At 56.6% G+C, this 21,523-nt stretch overlaps 1 protein-coding gene across 1 annotated transcript; it reads left to right on the top strand.

Annotated features, from left to right (window-relative positions):
• Positions 1-751: 751 nt before the first annotated feature.
• On the top strand, positions 752-15,513 carry NTRK1 (neurotrophic receptor tyrosine kinase 1). The gene is made up of 16 exons (XM_058160258.1): positions 752-1,033; positions 4,261-4,335; positions 4,479-4,550; positions 5,464-5,532; positions 6,235-6,395; positions 6,590-6,738; positions 6,890-7,016; positions 7,538-7,873; positions 8,878-8,939; positions 9,063-9,165; positions 10,803-10,949; positions 11,163-11,293; positions 11,464-11,636; positions 12,687-12,927; positions 13,956-14,114; positions 14,548-15,513. Exons 1-16 carry the CDS (start codon positions 837-839, stop codon positions 14,731-14,733), a joined length of 2,388 nt encoding a protein of 795 aa, XP_058016241.1. The 5' UTR covers positions 752-836; the 3' UTR covers positions 14,734-15,513.
• The last annotated feature ends 6,010 nt before the right edge of the window (positions 15,514-21,523 follow it).

Below are 21,523 nucleotides of genomic sequence, written 5' to 3'. Positions count from 1 at the left end.
TCTACTCCGAGGGCAGCATCGCTCACTGGTTTGGCAAGTCAAAAACGTTGGCATGGCAGTGGCCTGACAGTCCCCCATGTCCGTGGGTGGAGGAGGACCACCAGGGCACGGGACCCAGGAATGTGGAGGGTCCCTCTAGGAGTGGGAGTACGGAAAGGGTGCTCCGTCCCCCCCTTCGCCGATGTGGCTATGACGCTGCTGCTGCGCGCAATGGTTTAATCGATCAGTTATTTAAAGGTGTTGAATCCATTGATCAGCTGGCTGTCCTGCGGGCAAAGGACGGGGGCGGGGCGAGGATGCCACCCAGAGATGGCTGCTAACCTGAGAGGGAAAACAGGCGGTTTCCTGCCTCTGGGCATAGTCTCGCAATTTAGAGCGTGCCAGATCCCCTTTGCGCTCTCAGGGGGTCGGGGTCTTCAGCCGGGCTTGTCCTTGCCCCAGACTGCCTCGTTCAGCCCCAGATCCTCCAGCCGCGCCTGCCCTTCTCAGCCAGGGTCCTGGGCCAAGGCGGCCGCGCCGCCTGCCCTCAGCCCTGATGCCCGGCGGAGGCGGCGTCTCCGCCTTCCTGGGAGCACCCGGCCGTCCTGCTCGGTCCGCATCCCCGAGAGGGCCGCGGCGACAGGGCGGGAGGGGCTGTTTGGGAAGGAGGAGCCTGGAAGCAGCCCCGCCCCTCGAAGGTTAAAACCCCCCTCCAGGAATGAAGCAGCTGCTGCGTCCACACGTGCTCCGCAGTCGGGAAGGGGAACCGGGCAGAGGCAGATGCACTGAGCGTCCCCCGCCACCCGGCATTCTCCGAGGGAGGCGCAGATGAGAGCGGCCGCTTCTCCGGGTCCGACATGCAGCCCGGGGGAAGAAACCCGCTCCGCTCTTCGGCCGGACTTCTGCTCTGCTTGGGCTGGCTGTGCCTGTCGCCCGGCGCCCCCTCGCCCTGCCTGGAAGAGTGCCGCTGTTACCTGAGCGCGCTGCTTTGCCAGGAGCCGCGCAACATCCACTCCCTGGCGCAGCTGCGCAGCCTGGAGAACTTCACCGAAATGTGAGTATCAGGGGGAACCGGCAGGTGGAGCGGAGGGCGGGGAGTGGGGCAGCCTTGCTTGGGTGCAGGAGGCGTCCCGGTCCCCATCTTGCGGCGAGCGAGCGGGAGCGGCGGGTCTTCCCAGCAGAGGAGCGCGCAGCGGAAGGGAAGTTTGACAGCCGGCGCAGCCTCAGCGCCAGAATTGGGTCTCGCTCTGGTTTTGCTGCCACTGTCGCTCCTCCAAAGGAGGCACGGACCCTCCCTCTTTCTCTCCCCCCCCCAGCTGTTTCTCCCCCGCTTGGTGGGGATTACTTCGGGGTCATCGTCCTGAAAACACCGGCGCGGTCGAGCCCCAAACAAAGGCAGGTGGCTTTCCAAACGGGGTTTGCAGGGAAGCCCAATCAGGCGCGTGGGCAGCGTCTTCCTGAGCTCCCCTCGGTGCCAACTGCGATAACAGCGCTGAGCAAACTTTGAGAAGGGTTGCAAGGGTCGGAACGGCTTTTGTTTCGCCATAAAACCTGGAGAGGGGGAGAAAAAGAGAAAGAAAAGGGGGGGGAGAAAGAGAGAAAGAGGCAAAAAGAAAGGAGGAAAAAAAGAAAAAGAGAGAAATAGAGGCAAAAGGAAAGGAGGAAAAAAGAGAAAGAGAGGGGGAGGAAGGGAGAGAGACAAAAAGAGAGAAAGAAAAAGAAGAAAAAAGGGACTGAGTTGCAAATATCCACATGGATACACCTGCTGCTGCCAAATAGTGACCAAGTTCCAAGAGCTCCTAAAAGTGAAAATCAGCCTTTAATATTCAAGAATGGAGCCCATCATGTAATTTAGAAGCTGTGCTTTGGTTCTGTGGCTTAACAAGTGACCAGGATTCGGGGTTCGAAAGGAGCTGCAGCCAACCTGCCCTTGCGTGGACCTTAGCTGGGACAGCAAAGCGGCTGGATCGGGCTGTTGACCCAGTGGGTCTCCTCACCCCAACCTATCCAGAGAGGAGACCTGGCAATGAGCCACAGAATTATGCCACCCCATCCGTCCCGGGGGCCCCTTCTTGATTTTTCCATCAGGGCCTGGAGCATGGAGTGAGGCAGCCCCTCCTCCATTCTGTCTTGGACTCCTGGCCACCAGCCATCTTCCCTGCAAGGGAGGCCACTTCATCTCCAGGAAGGGGAGACTCACTCTGCCTGCCTGGCTCCCCCCACCCCGAGGGGCGTGACGCTTCCCTAGGCTGCATTAGCAGCTTCCTAGAAGACCCAACCCAGGCGGGCCCTTTGTGCCATTGCCATGAGAGAAGGTGCCCCACGCTGGCTCTCCTTGGCAGCCCAGCCCCTGCTCACCCCGTTGGGCCACTGCTGGGCATGGGGTGGTGGCGAGATCCCCAAAGACAGAGCTGGGGATTCAGGCCGGCCCCAAAGCTAATTAGGCAAAAAAATGGAAGCAGCGAATCCCCTGTGCCATGTGCCACCAAAATGCTGGTCTCACTGGGGAGTTTTCCCCCCAAAGAACAGAACATTTGGGTCTTGCTGATGAGACCTCCGTTGAGTAAGTGCGGGGGGTGGGCACATGGAAGTCTTACCACCTGGCAGAAACCCTACACCTCCATTTCTTAGTGAAGGGTGGGAACAGGTTTGACTTTAAGGACTCCTCTTTATAGGCCCTGCAGCCCAAAAATGCCAGTTTCTTTTTCCCATTAGCTTTTGAGAGGTGTTTGAGGCAGGCTGGCATCGCTTTTGCAGTCCAGAGGCCCCAATTCACACTCCTGCACCTGCTACGGGTGGCAACACACACTCCTATGCCCGCAATGCAGCGGAGTTTGTCACTTGGCACTGCTTTAACCCCACATCCCTTCTGGTCCTCCGCCAAGTCACAGCCCCTTTCCTCCTCCTCCTGCTCTCTGGCATCACCTTTCTTGGATAACCTGGACTTTTTTTTTATTATTTCACAAACTTGGCCCCTCTTCCTTAGGGTCACTTTTGACACCTTTGCTGTTTATAACTTACAAGCTGGAGAGTGAAGACAATCTTTCTGCTGTTCCACACGGGCAAAAATCCTCATTTAGCAGCTGGGACATACAATTTGTAAGCCGCACAAACCCCAAATCCTAGTGAACATCACTTTCACGGGCAATGGGCAAAGAGATCTGAACGGAGGCATTGCTGAGCGGAGGAAAATCAATACTTTGAATCCTGGGATCTAAACGCATTAGGCGGCCCGTAAATATTTCAAAATAGGGCAGTCAGCCGCATTCATTACATTTTTCCATTGATTTGATGCGAAGAACGAATTAAAGGCGGGGGGAGCGAAAGCTGTCAACACATTAATTGCATTAATTCTTGGAAAACAATGTGTTATTCGGGGTCAGTCACCTAAAAGGACCTTGGCGGTTTTGAAGGCTGCTTTGTCTGGCCTGAGATTTTGTCTGGTGGCCCAGTTTAACTTGGTGATCTGTAAAAAGTGCTGAAAAAAACTTCCACTCAAGCTAACCTTGGTTGCTTTCTAGAGGCGGAAGGAGATTTTGTAGGAATGAGTGTGTGTGTGTGAGAGAGAGAGGTGGGGGGAGAGGGAGAGAGATCTGTATTTTGTAGATGAAGGGGAACCATCCTGCCTGGTCCTGAAGCTCCCCATCGCCTACAGGTTCCTGCTAATAGCTCTTCTCTATCTTCTGAACCACTTAAGTGGCGAGAACGGATGGTCCATTCTGCCAACGCTCCTATTCCCAACATCAGAGGGACCCATCAATTATGCCGGGTGGCAGGAAGAGAGGAGTTCCCGGAAAAGCTGTGGGGAGGTGGGGAGGGAGATGCCACAGCAAGCCAGCCCTGTGGCTGAGCATAATAAGCCCCACTGAAGGGGCTCTTGGATTTTGAGCCGCAGCAGTCCTAAGAAATGCCTTGTCTGAAGTGGGGCAACGCTTAGCGACGGGGTGTGTGTGTGTGTGTCAAAAACAGAGCCCCCTCATGGAGTTTTGCTGGTTTTCCAGCTGTGGCAAATGAAGTAAAAAATATATATATTTGCAACTTCGAAGCCTGTTTGTCATCTTCCGGTTAAGATTTCAGGTTTTATCTTCCGTGCTTTGTATTCTTGCCGCTTTGTTTCTTTTTACTGAAATATGATGTGAATATGGCCTTAAAAAAAAATAAAAAGAAATACGAGGTGAGAGAGAGGACCGGAGCTGGGCAGGAAAGTGACCAGTTCTGCTGCAGAGCCGGGAGGGGTCTTCTGCTGCTTCTGAAGTGGGGGTGGGGGCTGCTCTTTTTCAGAGTTGTGGAAAACCAGGCTGGGCTGGTCAACCTGACAGGGGAGGACCTGAGAAACCCTCGGGAGCTGAAGAATCTGTGAGTTTTGGAGGACAGGGGGCTTGGACAGCCCAAGGGGTAGGGGACAGTGGGGGTGGGGGTTGGCAGAGGGGCTCTTTCTGGGTGGAGAAGGTGGTTCTTTGCCCCTGCCTCCCTCTGAAGGTCTCATGCCTTCCTTGCAGGACTATTGCAAAGACCAACCTGAAGTTCATTGCTCCAGATGCCTTCAAGGCCAGCCCAAATCTGACACATGTGTGAGTGTTAGGAATGGGGCCCTTCTGACTGGGGGGGGGGGGGCTTTCTGCAGAGAGGGTCATTGAGGCACAGGGCGAAGAGATGTTCTTCAGCAGAGGCTCAAAGCCAGGCTGGGGAATTCCGGGAGTTGGAGAGCGACCCTGGCTTAAACGATGACTGATCTTCCTCAGGAAGAGGAGCTGGGCTCACCTCCATCTGAGAAGCCCCAGGGGTCTCTCCCTCCCTCCCCCTCCCACAGGTCGATTCTCCTCCCCCTTGCCCTTCCCCTTTGTTCATTAACAGCTTGCCTGGAACACGATTAATCTTTGTTAGGGTTAATGTCCCTCTGCAACCCACAATGATCGATGGATCCTGGTCAGCACAGCTCTGGCTGCCCTCTTGCTGGGTGGGAAAGCCAAGCTTGGATAGGCTGGTGTGGGGCCAGCAGCCCCGGGGGTGACAGGCAGCACCAAGGGTAGAGGCAGCTGGATGGGTCAGCTCCAAAGGGCAAACGCCATCACTTCCATTCCTGGGATGTCCGGCTGGGCCCTGGGCTCCCTCCGTCCAGACACCAGGTCACCTCCCTGCGAGGGTGGAGGGGATGATGCTGCCAAATGAACAGAAGCCCCCAGATAAGGAAGCTCAGCTCGGGTACAAGAGGCGGGTGCCCAAACCAGGGTGGGGCGGGCTGCCTCCGTCAGATGGCTCACCCAAACAGATCTGGATCTTGTAAACTTAGCAATGCAATAAATAGATATAAAGTGCTTGGCTGAGGCTTGGCTGGGCCAGTCCCAGCTGGAAAAGGCTGCCCCTGTGGAATCTCTGCCTCTGTAGGGACAGCAAGGAGGCTGTGGAAAGTGGCAGAGAAGAGATGAAGGGGAAGGGCACCGGGTGGGAGGGGGAAGGAAGTCACTTCCTTCTGTCTCTCTGTAGGAATCTAGCCTTCAACCAGCTGGAATTCCTCTCCTGGAGGGTCTTCTACCATCTCCGTCTTCAGGAGCTGTGAGTCTCTGCTTACACATACAACATGGGGGGGAGGGGGGGGAGAGAAGTTTGGTCTTGTCCTTGATTTCTGGCCGAGCCCCTTCTCCCCCTCCCATTGCTATCTTCCAATCTTTAAATTTGACTAAGCTGCAGTTGGGCTTTTTCTGAACCGACCAGGAGATTTCAGAGTTCTTTGAAAATTCAAGCTGCTCCGATGAAACCTGATTTGTTCCTTACAGCTCCCGTTGAGCCTCTCCTGCAAAGTAGCCCTGCTTTTCTGCTGAGGACAGGCCTGAGGGAGGCTGGGGGGCGGGTGGAGGGTGGACAGCCCCCTTCCTCACGGTGGTGTTTTTCCTTCAGCCGAAGTCCACCGCCTTGACTCAAGGTTCTCCCCTCCTCGGCCTGGATTGATTAACTCCCGAATAAAAGAGGCCTGGCCCGTCGGCTTCTATTCCTTAATGCAATTTGAAGATCCACTCCGCTTTAAACGAGTAGGAAAAGATCAGCGTGGATAAATTGGGTTTCTAGTCAGGCTTGGCAAATATCTTCTCTCTTAATGCTATTCTGGAGAGCCGGAGGCCTTGACCAAAAAAGTTAAAATAAGGAAATGGATGTTCTGTGGGCTCTCTGCTCTGGATGGAAGCTGGGGGGGGAGGAGGGCTGCAGCTTTATCAGGCTGACTGCGTCCCCCCACATACACACCTTGCCTTCCCTGGGCAGGATCCTTGTGGGGAACCCCCTACGGTGTGTCTGTGGGCTGCTGTGGCTGCAATCCTGGCAGCAGAAGAGGCAGCTTGACTGGGCAGGCAACCAATCCTTCCAGTGCCTGCAGGAGGACAGGACCCTGGTTCCCGTCTTCAACCTCACCCTCTCCGGCTGTGGTAAGGCGGAACCCCCCCAACCGAAATTCAGTGGACCTGAGCTCCTTCCTGCATGGATGCCGTTCCATCCCTGTCCAGAATTTTCCTGGCTTCTTTTAATGCTGCAAGAGAGCCCCTCTCCAGCTGTGGGGGGTGGGGGGTGGGGGTTTGGCAGCTGCCTGAAGCCCCCACTCTCCCTCTCTGTCCCTGTGCAGATTTCCCCAAGGTCAGGATTGACTACGATCCCACCCCGATGGGAGAAGGCGAGAGTGTCAACCTGACGTGCCACATCGCAGGAGAGCCGCAGCCAGTAGCAGATTGGGATTTGCCCAAAGTGGGGGGTGCGCCCCCTATCAAAACCAAGGCAAGTTGGGGGGTCAGTGCCGCGCCCTGGGACTGACCTCAAGAATGCCCCTGCTGGTGGAGAAGTGGGGAGGGTGTGTGTGAAATGCTCCCTGGAGCCTTTAAAGCAGAGGGGCGGGCTGCTCCGTGACTCCCGTCTCCTGCTCTCCCAGAAGTCAGAGTCGGAAATTGTGCTACAGATCACCAACGTCTCTGCCAGCTACAACCTGCAAAACATCACCTGCCAAGCTGAGAACGAGGCGGGCATGGGGGAAGCTGTGGCCCGGCTGAACGTGACCTGTAAGGGGAAAGGGGTCTGGGGCGGGGGTGGGTGGGCTGTTTTTGCTTTTTGCTGGCATTCAGCCAAGGGGGCCTAGAGGAAGGTATTAGCTACCTGTGTACGTTTGGCAGCTGTTCCTTGCAAGAAAGGAAAAGGTGCCCAGGTGCCCAGGTGCCCATTCCTGGCAGATTTAGAGCCTCTGAGCAAACCAGCAAAGAAATATGGTGGGCTGCCTCCTCCCTGAGTGGTACAGGCCAGCCTTGGTGTTCAGGACTCTACCACCCGGCTTGTTGCTGATCCAAACCCAGAGGAGACCTTCGTGGCCTGCAAGGAACCCAGCTGGGCCTGTGTCCGAATGGCCCTGCTTGTCCAGCCGGGGTCATTTTCTTCACACACGCACACCCGTCCCTCTTGGGGTCTTGATCTGGCTGGAGAGCCGAGCGTCTGGCCCAAACGCTGCGTCAAGACTTGCACGAGAAGGATTCGAAAGGGCCGCCCAGTTTGGGGCGTCCCGCAGACCTCCTTTCCCTCCTTTCTGCAGTCCCAGCAATGATCCGCGCGATGGGCCAGGCCGTCATGTACTATCGCTGGTGCATCCCCTTCTCGGTGGACGGCAACCCCACGCCCAGCATCCGGTGGCAGCTGGACCACAAGGACCTCCTGGAGACGCAGATCATTTACACCAAGCTCTTCCCGGAAGAGGTCCCGACTACAACCATCGTCCACGGCTGCTTGGTCCTCGACAAACCCTCGCACTTCTTCAATGGCAACTACACCCTGCTGGTAGCCAACGCCCTGGGCTCGGCCTCCTGCACCACCTACCAGCACTTCATGGACCTCCCGGATGAAAACTTCCACGAGGAGGAACCCTTTCACGGTACCAGCCTCTGCGGGCCGACGTTGCCCAGGCCCAGGCTTCTGGGTCAGGCCCGGGGCGCTCTGCAACCGCCAAGATGCCATTCTCCTCCCCAAGCACCCGGGCAGTGCCAAAGATGGCGGAAATATTGAGAGTGGTGCACAAATTAGGGAGAAGCCAGGCGGGTGCCCTGCAGTCTCTTTCTCTCAACGCACGGTGCCTGGGGCGGAGCTGGGGGGGGCGGGTAGAGAGCCCTCTGAAAGTGCCTGTAGAGGCAGGCGTTGCTTTTGGGCCTGTGTGTGCATGGGTGTGTGTGTTTGTGTGCAAGAAAGAAAGAGGAGGAGGAGGAGGAGGAGGAGAGAGTGCAATTCGGGGGCCATTCATTGGGGGTGGAGGCACCTGGGCCAGTAGTGGGTTTCAAAAAATTTTTACTACCGGTTCTGTGGGTGTGGCTTGGGGGGCGTGGCAGGGGAAGGATGCTGTAAAATCTCAATTTCCTTCCTACTCCAGGGGAAGGTTACTGCAAAATCCCCATTTCCTCCGGATCAGCTGGGACTCGGGAGGCAGAGAATAGATCAGGGCGGGGCCAGTCAGAATTTTTACTACTGGTTCTCTGAACTATTCAAAATTTCTGCTACGGGTTTGCTAGAACCGGTCAGAACCTGCTGAAACCCACCTCTGGCCTGGGCTTTGAAGGTTCACCAACTTTCCCCTTCTTCTCCTTCTCTTTCCTTGCTGCTAAGGCTCCCTCACGCCCGGCAGTAAGTGTGGTTCTCTTTCACCCCTGGGGGGGAGGGGGGGAGGGGGGGAGGGAGGGAGGAGGGCCATGCAGAAACCGAGAGACCCCCTCTCTCTCTCTCTGTGGATGAAGGTGCCCCACAGAGACCCTTTGTACCCCAAGATCAAAAAGGCAGAGACGGGGAGGGGGGGAAACGACAGTTATGAGGGTGGGGGTGGGGGGAAGGCTACAGGGAGGGGCTGCCTTCCCAGAAAGGGCCTGATTCTGTTCTCTCTTTTGTGCCCAGGAGCAGACACGAATGGCACCGAGGGGGGCCCTGTGGAGACCCCGGAGGAGCCCCCGGTTGGGGTAAAGGGCCAAGGGGAGCACCCTCTTGGGAAAGGAGGGAAGGAGGGAGGGTTAGCCTTCTGGGGGGGGAGGGGAAGGGGCAGCCGAGGGTGCCACTCTCTCTCCTCCCCCCCCATTCCGCAGATCTCCGTGGCCGTGGTCCTGGCCGTTTGTGCCTGCGTCTTCCTGTCCATCATGTTGCTGTTCCTCAACAAGTGTGGACAGCGCTCCAAATTCAGCATCAAGCGTAAGTGGGAGGGGGCTTCGGCCTTCCCTACCCCAACCCCCTTTTCTCTTCACTGGGCCAGAAATGGGCTTCTCCACGGCCAGGCGTCTTTAGGGTCCCTCCGGTGGCTTCCGTGCCCTGACCAGCAGAGATCTTTCAATTCTTTGGTCTGGTGAGGAGGAGCTTCCCCCCACCCACTTCATTAGCCTTCCTCCTCCTCCTCCTCCTCCCCCTCCCCCTTCAGGCAGGCATCAGCTGCTAATTCACTGCTGGAATTGATTCAGGCTGTAAATGGGTTTGATCAGCCAGAATCACCCCCAGGGGGGCTGGAAAGGCAGCAAAAGGCTTGATGGGGGGGCGGGGAGGGAAGCAGCAGCCACTTGTTGTTGTTAGAGTCGCCCAGACCCCCTCCAAGCACCCCCCACCCCCACCCCCCTCTCGCTCTGCGAGTGCTGCCCCTGCTAAGCTGGCAGAGACCAGGCAGGCTCTGCTTATGGGGCTGCCAAGCCTCGAATGGAAGCTGCCCTTCCAGGCGTGCCATGCTCCTTGCTCCCCCATTGACAGGTAGACTTCAGCCGCCTTTGGCTGCTCTTGCAGAAGCAAGGTTGCGGGATTGGGTGGAGGGGAGACCCCGTGCCCAGGTCAGCTCAAGAGCCCCGCCAGAAGCTGGCAAGGCCAAGCCCCTTCTGGTCCTGCCAGGAGAAACGCGAGACCCTCCTGGAAGCCCACCGCCCGCTTCTTCCACAGAGCAGTTCTGGAGCCGTTATCTCCCCCCCCCCCAGGCTCCGGCAGCCGTGCCTGACGTTGATGAAGAAGCATGGGGAAGGGCTGGGGCGGGCAGGGACCCTCTCACGGTAATTACTGGAGGCTTAAATGCTCTGCTGACGGCTCCCTTGGCACTGCCTGCCTTTCAGGAGGGGGGCACCAGATTGGCGCGGCAAACCAGCCCCTCCTCGCGCACCGCAGGCCTCTCAGGCAACAGATGTGCTCCTGCAGGCGCTTCTGGACCCGATCGGCACAGCCTCCTCCCGTCTGCCGGAGGACCCTCTGGAAGAGGGAGTCTCGGAACCTGAACCATCCGGCCTGGGGCCAGAAACTAGCCAAGGTGGGAGGGTGGGAGACCACCAGGAAACCCCAAACTGTCAGATAGGGAAGTCAAAGGACATCCCAGGAGAAGGCTGGACGAACCGCCTCTGCAAAATGTTCATGAAGGCTCTTCCAGAGTTTGAAACTCCTTGAAAAGGCTTACTCTCTTCCTCCCCCCCTTCCTCCTCCTCCTCTTGCTCCTCCTTCTCCTCCTCCTCTTCTTCCTCTTCTTCCTCCTCCTCCTCTTCCTCCTCTTTCTCCTCTTCCTCTTCCTCCTCCTCCTCGTAAAGGCTTTTTGTAGACTTTGCTGGGATTGCACTTCCCCAGGGAAATTTAAACCCTTCCAGGCAGGTTGGGCTCCCCACCACTAGATAAACCACCAATGCTGGCCACACCAAACCCTTCCAGCCACTGCATTCTCGATGGACCCGGCCAGGCTCTCTGGGACCAGGGCTGCCCTCCCATTTGTGAGTCTCTGTGACCATTCGATGCCTGACCAGCTGACCAGCAAGCCCATCGACAGCATCAGGCCTGCGGCATCAGCTCGGGCAATCCCCTGGCCTTCTCCGCAGGGTCCGTGGTGTTGGCTCAAGAGGATGACCTGGCCATGTCCTTGCAGTTCATGGACGTGAGCGGCAGCCCCCGCTCTTCCATCGAGGCCAAGCTGGAGGGGCTCAAGAGCAGCTTTGTGGAGAACCCCCAGTACTTCTGCAACACCCGTAGGTCCTCGGGGCTGGGAGGGGGATCTGGGCTGCCCTGCCAGAGGGGCCAGGGGAGCCCCGCTTCTCCGGCCCCTCCTGGTGCCCTGCTGGGCTCTCTCACCCAGAGGAGGGCAGCCACACTGCTCTCACCCGGGACTGCGTGACCCATAGGGGCGCCTGGCACTCCCCCCCATTGATGCTTGGTTTCCTTCTGCCTCCCCCCTCCCCCAGCCGTCCGGCACATCAAGCGCAGGGAGATTGTGCTGAAGTGGGAGCTGGGCGAGGGGGCTTTCGGGAAGGTCTTCCTGGCCGAGTGCCACAACCTCAGCCCCACCCAGGAGAAGATGCTGGTGGCCGTCAAGGTGAGGACCCCTCCCCCTGCCCCCTCTTTCTTGCCCCTCTGGCTCTGGGGAAGGGGCTGCCTGGAAGGACCACCGGGCTCCCCCCAAATGGGTCCCCAAGTCATTTCCGTTTGGGACCCCAACTCTCCTCGCTGAGCATCCCCTCCCTCCCTCCCTCCTTCTCTCTGGAGACCCTGAAAGAAGCCACGGAGAGTGCCCGGCTGGACTTCCAGCGGGAGGCCGAGCTGCTGACCGTCTTGCAGCATGAGCACATCGTCAAATTCTATGGGGTCTGCACTGATGGGGAGCCCCTCATCATGCTCTTCGAGTACATGAAGCACGGGGACCTCAACCGCTTCCTCCGGTGAGTGGGGTGCCCGGCAGCCACTGAGGAGCTGCGCATCTCTCTCTCTCTCTCCCTCCTCTCTCTCCTTCACTCTCTCTCTCTCTCCTTCTCTCTCTCTCTCCCTCCTCTCTCTCTCTTCTCTCTCTCTCTCTTTCACCCTCCCTCTCCCACCTTCTCTTTCTCTCTCTCCTTGTCTGTCTGTCTGTCTGTCTTCTTTTTCCAGCAGTTGGATCGGTGTGGCCCACAACTGTCCCACCTTGTTCCTCCTTTCTCGCAGCTCCCCCTCCCCGCCCTGCGCCTCTTCCCCCTCCCCTTCTCCATTACTGGAGCAGCCTCCCCGGCCTTTCCCTCCCTCCCTCCCGGGCTAATGCAATCTTCCCTTTGCAATATTGATTAGATTAGTTGTCTGAAAGGCTCAAATTGAAGGGGATTGGCCATCAGCTGGAATAATCGGAGGCTCTTTCGATCGGCCCCCAGGTATTGCCCGAAGGCGAGAGCTGCCAGCCTCCCTAGGACGGGCTGGGAGAGGCGCAGCTCGGAGGCTTACAGTGATAAGACTTGGCATTAATGGAGGGTGGTGGCCGGGGTCTCGGCTGGCTCTGTCAGCCGGGTTTTGTGTCAAGGAAGAAAAACGGAGATCTGCTTGGGGAAATGGCCCTGGGCTGGCCCTGGGGGAGGGGCGGGTGGGTGTCCCTGGGGCAGACCCCGGGGTGGGGGGCAGAACCAAAGGATGCCCAGCTGCCTTCAGCTGCAGGAGACCGGAAGTGCCCCTCGACTGGGCTTCCTGCCCTCCATGGCTCGTTGGGATGAACTCTGAAATAGTTGGGGGTGACTGACCATCTCTTGTGGGCGCATGGGGGAAGAAAGACCCTCCTCCCCCTCAGCTGCAATCCTGCCGTTCCCAAATCCTTCCAGAGGGGATCACATTCTGGGTATAAGTTTGCCAAAGCAGAATAGAAGACTGGACTTTGTGTGCCCAGCCACACAATGCTAGGAGGGAGCAATCAGAGAGCTCTCAGGGTCAAAGCAGAGGAGGGTCTCACTCCCCTCACTCTCCCCGCCTGGCAGGTCGCACGGGCCTGATGCCAAGATGCTGGACAACGGGAACGGCCAGTCCTTCGGCCAGCTGACCCTGAGCGAAATGCTGCAGATCGCCACACAGATCGCCTCCGGCATGGTCTATCTGGCCTCCCAGCACTTTGTCCACCGGGACCTGGCCACCCGCAACTGCCTGGTGGGACACGGCCTGGTGGTGAAAATCGGGGACTTTGGCATGTCGCGGGACGTTTACAGCACCGATTATTATCGGGTAAGGGTGGGGGTGACCTGCGGCCTTCTGGAGGGGGGTTAGGGCTGTCCCCCCCCCCGACCTTGGCCAGACTCCCACTCTCTGCAGCCGATTAGGAGTCTGCTGCCTTCCTGTCGACTGTTCCAGTCCCGTTTGGATGCCCATCTCTCCTGGCTGGCACCTGGGGCTCCTCTCGGCCCATCCCGTGGGAACCTCTCCCCTTGGCTTCTTGGGAGCTCCCTCTTCCAAGCCTCCCCCCAAGATGCAAGAGGGATCCTCGCCAACTGTGCCCATGCCTCCGGGGTTCATAACATGCTCAGTGGGACTTTGCCAGGGAAGATCCACAGGGCATTTTGGGGGTCCTCTACAAGGCTAGTATTTGACCTGGTAGCTTCGGCTCCCCTTCTCCCTCCCAGGCAGGGGGAACCTGGCGGGGCCAGTCCTCCCTCCCTCGCTTTTTCCCTTTTAGTTTCTCCCCCAGCCTCTATTCATATTTAATGGAGCCTGGGGTGGAAAAACCTATAAGCACTTAGCCAGTGGAAAGATGAGGGGGGCTACTATTTAACAGTTAAATTAAAGGGGGGGGAAGGCGCGGAGCAAGAAAGCAGATGGAGGCGGGAAAGAGACAGCAGGGTTCCCAGCGAGGAGGAGGAGGAGGAGGAGGAGGGAGGAGGAGGAAGAGGAAGGAGGAGGAGGAGAAGGCAGCTTCTCGGGGCCTCCTTAGGAAGCATTTTGGTTAAATGGACCTACTGAAAGGCTCCTGGACAGGAAGGGAGGTCATCCTGGGGCAGAGGTCATGCCTGTCCCCAAGGCTGCCAATGCCCCACAAACACAGAGGGTGCCGTGTGCCCCTCGTGACTGGCATCTCTTTGGCGCCCTGCCAGTGCCCTCCATTCTGCCTGGCAAGAAACATGCCCGGCTCAAACCCCTGCCGTGGCAACATGTGGCATCTTGCTGCAATTCCCCACCCCCACCCCTGGCCTCTGACCACATGGCCCCACTCGCTTGGCCCCCACCCAGCCGCTCACTCCAGGCCTTCCCGTCTCCAGGTGGGGGGCCGCACCATGCTCCCCATCCGCTGGATGCCCCCCGAGAGCATTCTCTACCGCAAGTTCACCACCGAAAGTGACATCTGGAGTTTTGGCGTGGTCCTTTGGGAGATCTTCACCTACGGGAAGCAGCCCTGGTACCAGCTCTCCAACACGGAGGTGAGGTGGGGGGCTGTGGGTGAGAGATGAGGGAAGGAGGGGGGACATGCTGGCCCCTCTCTTGCTCCCTATGCTTTGGACGGCTTTGCCCGGAGGATGGTCTTGGGGATGGGAGAAGTGAAGGAACCTGCCCCGAACTGCAGGAGGCTCAGCTTATGGGCAACTTTTGGGGAGGGCGACACCCCAGGAGTGAAAAGGGAAGTGCTGGGTGAGTCCCCAGCAAACAGCGGGGGGGTCTCTCTTCCCCAGTTTAGCCAATCCCAGACTTTCCTGCACGGATGGCCCCTTTTCTCCGGGATGAGAGAGCCCCCCCCCGAAAGAGGAACCACGGCTGGCTTCTGGAACCGAGCGCGCAAGCAGGGTGGCTCTGTCCCCGTGGGGGCTTCTCAGTAGCCCCCAAGCCAGCCGTGCTCGCCCCTCTCCCGCTTTGCAGGCGATCGAGTGCATCACGCAGGGCCGGGAGCTGGAGAGACCACGGACTTGCCCCTCGGAGGTCTACGACATCATGCAGAGCTGCTGGCAACGGGAGCCCCATCAACGGCAGAGCATGAAGGACATCCACAGCTGCTTGCAGACGCTGGTCAAGGCCCCTCCGGTCTACCTGGCTATTCTCAGCTAAGGGGGAGGGGGAGAAAGAGGGAGTCGTCCCCCCCAACTTCTCCATCCATCCATCCATCCATCCAAGCAAGAAACTCAACCCATGCAAGACCCATTTCCTGAACTCTGCCTGCCACGGAAAATGCTTCTCCCTTCTTGGGAAAGCCAGCCAGTTTCTCGGACTGGGAAGCAGCCCTTTCCCACCTTCTGTATCTAAAGGCTTGTTTAGGGGAAGAGACCCTGACCCGCTGATGGAAGCACGGCCCTAGCGGCCTCTCTTTGCTGGAGTTGTTCCCGTTTGGTGCTGGGCAGCTGCCAGGCAGACCCAGAAGGGAGGGAGGCAAGGCGGGGAAGCCACTCGGCCTTGTCCAGGGTGACGTAAACCTGTTTTCCCATCATCGGGGCTCACAAGACGATCCGAGTGACTCTCTCCAGACGCCTCGCATGGTGTCAAGAGTGGCCATCAGAAGAAAGGCTTCTGCTTACAGATTCTTATTGATAGTCCTGAGCTGTAATAAATAAAACTTCTTCTGGCAATGGGGGTGTGTGTGTGTGTGGATCGGGAGGATTCAGACAAACCCTGATGCAAAAAGCAATCTGAGATTTAGAATGGGCTGGCAAGGGATGACAGACCTCACCCCCCCCCACCAGATCAATGGAGACCCCCAGAAGTCCCATCATCCCCAGTGAGACACGATCTAAACTGAAGCTAAGCTGGTGCTTTGCATATTGGATCCGAAATAACCTGCTTTTTTTCCCCTCCACGAGGTGGGCTGAAGCCATAATCAGTGGCCGCTTGGTGGCCAAGGAGCCCTCCTGCCAAGGCGAGAGCCCTCGGGCCATCCAGCCTGCCTTTCCTCCCCTGCCTGGCTGCCTTTTCACACTTAGTTGTGAAGCTTTTCACACATTCTCAGACGACAAGACGGATGGTGTTTTGCACCCAGCTCCGAGGAAAGGTTGTCTGGAAAAGTGCCTTTCAATCGGTCCCCTTCCTCAGAACAGCCCCCTCCCAAACATGGGCTCCTATGTGTGCCCAGGTCTTAAAAGGGGGGCAGTAGTGAAACACATTTTTCAAGGCAAAGGGATTAAGGAATGGCATTTAATTGGATTACGGACTCCCAATAGAGGGATGAGGTTCCGTTGGAGGGGTTCCTCCATCTTTCTGCCCCCCCCCATTTTCTAAGCACTTAATATATCAGCTAGGTTGTAGACTGGGCAGACCCCGCTTGTCTCCTCATCGGGTGGGGATCAGTCTCCTGTAGACCAGAAGGGCCACCAGCAGCCCTCGAAGGTTTTTTTTTTGGTGGTGGGGGGGGCTGGATGTCACATTCAGGCTGAGCTCTCGGTGTTAGATGTCTGTATGAATTAGAACATGCTGGAAAGTCCCTGGGCTGAAGAATGAAATAAAATCTCTCGGATTCATCCATATCTTTAGGAGAGATGTGTCTGCCTTTTTTCCCCCCGCTTAGAGACCACAGCGCAGGACTGGGGAGGAAACTCCCCCCACCACCAATCCAGTGGTGAAATGTAAAATTTGTTACTACCGGTTCAGTAGGTGTGGCTTTGTGGGGGAGGGTAATGTGACTGGGTGGGTGTGGCCAACCTTTTTTTTTTACCTTTTAAAAGCATTTTTTCTACAACCTCTTCGGCTGAAGCCTCTTCGCCTGAAGAGGCTGTAGAAAAAATGCTTCTAAAAGGCTCGGACGATCCCAGCTGAGCTGCGCGATCATCAGAGGCTTTTTTTTTTTACTTTTAAAAGCATTTTTTCAACCAAAGAAAAAAATGCTTTTAAAAGTAAAAAAAACCCCAAACCTCTGATGATCACATGGCTCAGCTGGGCATGGGGGTGGGGTGGGGGCAGGGATTTTTGCTACTGGTTCTCCGAACTACCTGCTGCCATCGCTACTGGATCGGGCGGTCCGGTCCAAACCAGGAGCATTGCACCCCTGCCCTAATCCCTCATCTGCCCTGGTTTGTGGGGTGCAAGTGGGCCTTCCTTTGCTTGTTCTAAATTTGGGGGTCCCAACCAAAGCCAGGCCCTCTGGTTTTTCCCTTCTATCTCTGCCGCTTCTCAAGAAGGCACAAATTCGGCTTGGAGTTACGAAGCCACAAGAGCCTTTGAGCTCCCTGCTCAGTGCAGGACCCCTAATTATGAGACCTCGGAAAGATCCTGGCCCCGCAGGATTGCGCTCCCTCTCTCTTTTTTTTTAAACTTTTATTCATAACACAACATGACAAACACAAAACACATAACGTATATTCCCTTTTTACAACTGTTTCGTAGCAGTGATCTCCTAATGTTGACATTTTCTCCAAATTCCCTTTATAATCTTTACATCCTTCTTGTCCCATTATCCCTTATTACTCAATAATTCCTATCACTTACAATATTAAATTTGTACATTTTATATACTATCTCACATACATCTTGCACTTATTGTTTCTCCCCTTTCATCAGGATTCATTTTTTCTAGTCTCCAGCCACTTGTTCCCTTTATCCCATATTACATAATATTCTGTGTCTTCCTTTGCTTTAATTTCTTTTGTTATTTTGTCCATCTCGGCACAATCTAAGATCTTCTTTATCAGTTCTTCCTCTGTTGGTGTAGTTCCTTTTTTCCAATTTTGTGCGTATGAAATTCTTGCGGCTCTTATGATATGTAAGATTAAGTATTTTATGTCTTTGGTATCATGTCTGGTAAATATTCCTAACAAGAATGTCTCTGGTTTCCAATCTCCCTCTCTTAACTGTTTTGGCTTTTAAGATGTCTTTCCCAGCATTCTGTTATCCGAATCTTCCTGTAACGAAAATCCATTTTTCCATGAATGGAATGAGAGGCCAGACCTGGAGGCTCATTCTGAGTGATCTCTTCCAGGGATCTGTCTGGTCTCAAGGCGGGGGGGGGGGGGGATCCAGTTCATCTTCACTTCTTTCTCTGATTATTCACACACACACCCAGAAGACTGGCTCTCCAAGGAGAGTCTGCCAGGTCTCCGTCAAAGGAAAGGGGTCCCATTCTCTCCCATAGCCCCCCTCCTTGCCTCCCGTCCCTTAGCGGACCCCCTGTGCAAAGACGCGGAGGGCACCCCCTCGGTCCTTCTTCCCACCAGATCTGGGCAGGAGATCGTTCCGATTCAGCTGCCAGCCACGTCTCTGCCTTTCTCGGCTGATTGGGGGCGACAGCAAGAGTGATTGGCCCCCCGAGAGAAAGAAAATGCACACCTTCATCTAATCAAAAGCCTTATTGAATCCTCGGTAATCACATCTGTGGGGGAAATGGGGGCAGAGACTCATGCCCAGCTGGGCTCAGTGCGGCCTGGATGGGTCTAATGGGGCCGAATTGATTTCATCTGAGTGATAAACAGGGCGGTTTGCTTGTCGCCAAAGGCGAGACGGTGGGGGGGGCTGTGGTGTTTGTTTCAGTGGGCCAGTGGACCTCCCTTCCCGCTCAGGGGCAGAACGGGCACCAAGGGCCCGATGCAGAAGGGGGTGCCCACAAGATGATTTCTGCCAGCCTCAAGAAGAAACTCCACAGCATGGTACGCAATCGCTCCCTCAGATTGTGGTTCTTATATCCTTGAGCCAAACTTGGCAAACTGGCAATTGGCATCCATGGAAGAAGCAGAGCATTTGGGGGGTCACGGAGGCTCTAGGACTACTGATATTCAGTTGTGGGTCGGAAGGGAGCAAGAATCAGCAGCCCCTGGCAATCCAGGAGATCAGCTGCGCGCTGGGGGGGGCGTAACCAGCCAGGGCATCTCCCCAAAGCCCCTGAAAGTGGGCACTGGCTGGCAGGGCCTCTGGCTGAGCTGCGGATGAACCCCCAGGGCTTCTCTCTGCCCAGGCAGATGTGGGTGAAACTCGATTCAGCCCCTGGGAAGCCTCTCCGTCATCACTGCCCTGGCAGCCAGCCGGCATGAACCTTCCTCCTCTCCTTCCCCACCCCTGGGCTGGGGTGGGAAAAGGCCCCACAGAGACGGGCAGGGGATGGCGTTAAGTTTCAGAGTGCAGCTCCTGGCTGGGTTTGCGGTATTGATAAATGACACAAAGCCACGCGGGGCTGGAGAGAAGAGAAGGCGAAAGGGAGCAAGGGGCGATTAAGAGGGGGCTTCCCTTGGGCCCGGATATGGAGGGGGGAGATGGGAGTGGTGGAGGGGCTGCAGGAAAGAAAGAAGGGCATCCTTGCCAGGCTTGATGCCCGCGTTTGGCTCTGGGCAACCAGGAGATGGGGTGAGTGGGGGAGAAACAGCCGAGGGACCATGACTAGCAGGGACACAGTCACTGCAAAGAAGGCCGGAGACCCCCTAAGATATGCCAGGTGGGGTCTCCACCCACAGGAAGAGAGGAAGCTGAAGGGGGGGGAAGGGGTGGTGGTGTCTTCTGCATTGCTGTTCCAGAGACATTTTAACTCTCCCCACATCCCTTTAGCAGAGATGCCCCCCCCCGCCCCCGGAAAAGGGCCTAGGGCAAGCAGCGGAGGGGAGAGAGAGAGCCATGGGGCATCAGACAGGAGAGAGGGAGACCCAGAGGTTTGCCCAGGAAAGGTTAGGGAGAGGAAAGGGGGAGCCGTTCCCCCTCCTGGTTGTTCACTGATGGAAGTCCTGCAGGGCAGTGGTGAAATCCAATTGTTTTTACTGCCGGTTGTGGGTGTGGCTTGGTGGGTGTGGTGTAGCTTGGTGGGTGTGGCAGGGGAACGATACTGCAAAATCTCCATTCCCTCCCCACTCCTGAATGAAGGATACTGCAAAATCTCCATTCCCTCCCCACTCCTGAATGAAGGATATTGCAAAACTGCTCAAAATTTCTGCTGCCGGTTCTCCAGAACCCGTCAGAACCTGCTGGATTTCACCCATTGCTGCAGGGTTAATGGGAGAGGGAGTGGGCCGGCTCCAGAAGGTTTTCCATTTCAGAGGAGTTCCGCAGGGCAGCTTGGAAGTGCTGAGGAAGGGTCTTCGGTTGCCCTTGGCATAAGAGAGCTGGGAGGGTGCAGGAGGGAACAGCCAGCCCACCCATTGGGGAGGGTCTTTGGCCCACTTCCTAGCCCGCTGCACACACTATACTGTCCCCATCTCAGGCGCTAGCAGCCCCCGAAGACTAGCCGACAGAGGAGAGACCTGGTTTGGAGGAAAAGAGGCTGCCACAGGTAACAGTTGTCAGGTAATCTCACCTGGCTCAGGTGGCCTCTAGGCATTTTGCAGCCAGAACTGCAAGAGGTCCTACTGCTCCTTTCTGCCCACTTCCTTAATGTCTCCCCCTCAAAATTATAATTAAGGACCATAGAAGGAAAATCATCTGCTGGGGGGAGGGGGAGAGAGAGAGAGCCAGGAAATGCTAGAGCTTGAAGGTTCCTGGAGGGGAGGGGGGGAAGATGAGGAAGCCTCAGAGGTGGGGAGCAGCTGGATGAGGTCCTGAAACGCTCCCCGGGGCCTGATGGCCCTTTGATGGCCTTCTTCCTCTTCTCCCTCCCTCTCTCCGCCATGAAACACCCAGAAGCCCATCCATCAAGCCCCCTCCCCTTCTGCCGGGCTAATTGTAACTAATGGCCGCCCCGGTGATGGGAGATCGCCTTGCAGAGAGACAGCACCTCTGGAATGTGGAAATCGTTACCCACTTCTTAGGCTAAAGGGGGAAGCAATTAGGAAGGGGGGGCTGACATCTGTCCTCTGCAGCTGGGGAAGCGGGAGAGCGGCTGGAGTGGCCGGTCTGGGGGTGAACGTCCAGGGAGGAGAAGACCCAGGGGTGAAATCCAGCAGGTTCTGGAGAACCGGTAGCGGAAATGTTGAGTAGGTCGGAGAACCGGCAAATACCACCTCTGGCTGGCCCCAGAGTGGGGTGGGAATGGAGATTTTGCAGTATCCTTCCCCTGCCACGCCCACCATGCCACGCCCACCAAGCCACGCCTACAGAACCGGTAGTAAAATAATTTGGATTTCACCACTGAGAAGACCCTCTGATGCCGGGCATTTCCTCCATCTCTTGGAGTGCCTTCAGAAACGGACCCCCTCCTCTCAGGCCATGCCTGGCACTGACATAAGTCCAGGTCTTCTGGCTGCATTCCCCACCCGCCTCCACGGCTGATCTTGGTAGAGCCACACCTGCCATCTTTGCATGGGAATCTTTGCACAGGGGGATGAAGGGGTCCCACCCCATCCTGCAGAAGCGTTGATTCGGACCCCCTGCAAAAGGGCCTGTGTGAATGGATCTGGCCCCAAAGGATGGACCGGAGGTGGACATGGGCCCAGTATACTTTGGGGCAGTGGTGAAATCTAAATTTCTTTCCTACCGGTTCTGTGGGCGTGGCTGGGGGCTCAAAAGACAGAAACTCACTAACAATGTCCTGCTGGAGCAGGGTTGGACTAGATGACCTCCAGGTCCCTTCCAGCCTGGATTATCCTCTGAAGCTGCATCTAGTGCCAGGCTTGTAGTCCTTCCTTCCTCTCCTTTTCCCTCCCTCCCTCCCTCTCAAACGAACCCCCGACCCCCCCATTTTTTGCCTAGCAGGCTTTAGCTTTTTTACCTTTTAAAAAATGCTTTTAAAAGTTTTTTTAAAAAGCCTCTGACAATCAGGCACCTCAGCCGAAGAGGCTGTTTAAAAAAATGCTTTTAGGAGTAAAAAAAAAAGAGATCACGTGGCTCAACTCGGCATGGCTGTGGGGGGAGGGATTTTTGCTACCGGTTCTCTGAACCACCCGCCACCATCGCTCCTGGGTCAGCCCAACCGGGAGCTTTCCCCCCCTGCTTTGGGGTCCTGTGAGGCCAGCCAGAAGGACCCTGGCGAGGCCAAGGGAGGAGCTGGACCCTCAAGGCCGAG

This window comes from Ahaetulla prasina, chromosome 17 (genome assembly GCF_028640845.1).
Source record: "Ahaetulla prasina isolate Xishuangbanna chromosome 17, ASM2864084v1, whole genome shotgun sequence".
Lineage (NCBI taxonomy): Eukaryota > Metazoa > Chordata > Lepidosauria > Squamata > Colubridae > Ahaetulla > Ahaetulla prasina.
This window is presented reverse-complemented; position numbering and strand designations above follow the sequence as displayed.

What these genes read in the sequence shown, in the direction of transcription:
- NTRK1 (XM_058160258.1), top strand. Translation starts at nt 837, where the DNA reads ATGCAGCCCGGGGGAAGAAACCCGCTCCGCTCTTCGGCCGGACTTCTG. An exon ending in CCAGTACTTCTGCAACACCC is followed by an intron (nt 10,950 to 11,162) that starts GTAGGTCCTCGG and finishes CCCCTCCCCCAG; the next exon opens with CCGTCCGGCACATCAAGCGC. An exon ending in ACCAGCTCTCCAACACGGAG is followed by an intron (nt 14,115 to 14,547) that starts GTGAGGTGGGGG and finishes CCCGCTTTGCAG; the next exon opens with GCGATCGAGTGCATCACGCA.